The sequence below is a fragment of the Eimeria mitis genome, genomic scaffold (assembly GCF_000499745.2).
Source record: "Eimeria mitis Houghton genomic scaffold, Emh_scaff4772, whole genome shotgun sequence".
Lineage (NCBI taxonomy): Eukaryota > Apicomplexa > Conoidasida > Eucoccidiorida > Eimeriidae > Eimeria > Eimeria mitis.
The window spans coordinates 1,749-2,771 of NW_013573072.1; the positions used below are offsets into that span (position 1 = coordinate 1,749).

At 58.1% G+C, this 1,023-nt stretch overlaps 1 protein-coding gene across 1 annotated transcript in view; it reads right to left on the minus strand.

Annotated features, from left to right (window-relative positions):
• Positions 1 to 1,023, minus strand: part of EMH_0077520 (uncharacterized protein) — a gene marked incomplete at both ends in the record, with an annotated part of 2,605 nt that overhangs the window by 1,201 nt on the left and 381 nt on the right. Inside the window, 1 exon segment of the mRNA XM_013499868.1 lies at positions 86 to 1,005. Coding sequence (XP_013355322.1) covers positions 86 to 1,005 — 920 coding nt within the window.

Genomic DNA, 1,023 nt, shown 5'->3' on the forward strand with positions numbered 1-1,023 from the left:
GGCGCTGCTGTTCACGCTCCTCGTGCTGCGGTCCCTGCTGCTCCTCTTCATGCATCGCCTGCTCCTCTCCATGATATGGTGTTACCTGCTGTAGCTTCTGCACCTCAAACAGCTGCCCCTGTTCTCGTTCCTGCATCGAATGCTGCTGCATCTGCTGCTGCATCTGCTCTTGAAGCACCGGCTGCTGCTGCTGAGGTTGGAGCCAATACTCCTGCTGCTGTTGCTGCCACCAAAACAGGTGCCGACGCTCTTGGTCCGGCTCACGCTGTTTATGCTGCTGCTTAGAATGCTTCTGCTGCTGCTTCCTGTGGCGCTGTTTCCTAGGGAGCTGCAGCTGCTGCCACTGCTGCCCCTGTAGCAGGTGCAGCTGCTGCTGCAACTCGGCCATCTGCCGCTGCAGGTGAAGGTGCTGCCACTGCTGGCGCTGCAACAGGTACATCTTCTGCTGCAACTGGCCCATCTGCCGCTGCAGCTTCCGCAACTCCACGAAGATGCTCCGCCTTGAAACTGAAGCACGGCGTCCACTCGCACGCCGGTGTGAGCGGAGACTCAGCAGTCCTGCTGCTGCATCGAGCTCTGTTGGCGTTCGCACTGAAGACGGTGACGTAGGAACAGGAGATGAGGAGGGGCTGGGCTCCTCCGGCCCTGAATAGGCTTCGGATGGGGATGAACGGAACAAAACTGCAACGGCTTCATCGTCTTGCTGCTGTTGCTCCTGTTGCTGGGGTGTAGGTTCGACACTACTAGAGACGGTTCCTGTCGCTCTTGTCAACAATTTCTTTTTCAAGGGCAGATGGCGCTCTTCTCCAGCGGACAAACTGTGACGCTGTCCCGCGTGCTGTTGCTGCTCCTCTTCCTCATCAGAGAACTCACATAGCTCAACTTCCGCATCACTGCCGTCTGAGCTGGCCAGCCTGCGGCTCCGAAAGTCCTGGAGTGCACGTCTCCGGTAGACGCGCGAACAAAAAAACACGAGAAATACAACGGCGCTGATAGAGACGAGGGCTGCCAGAACAACACGCA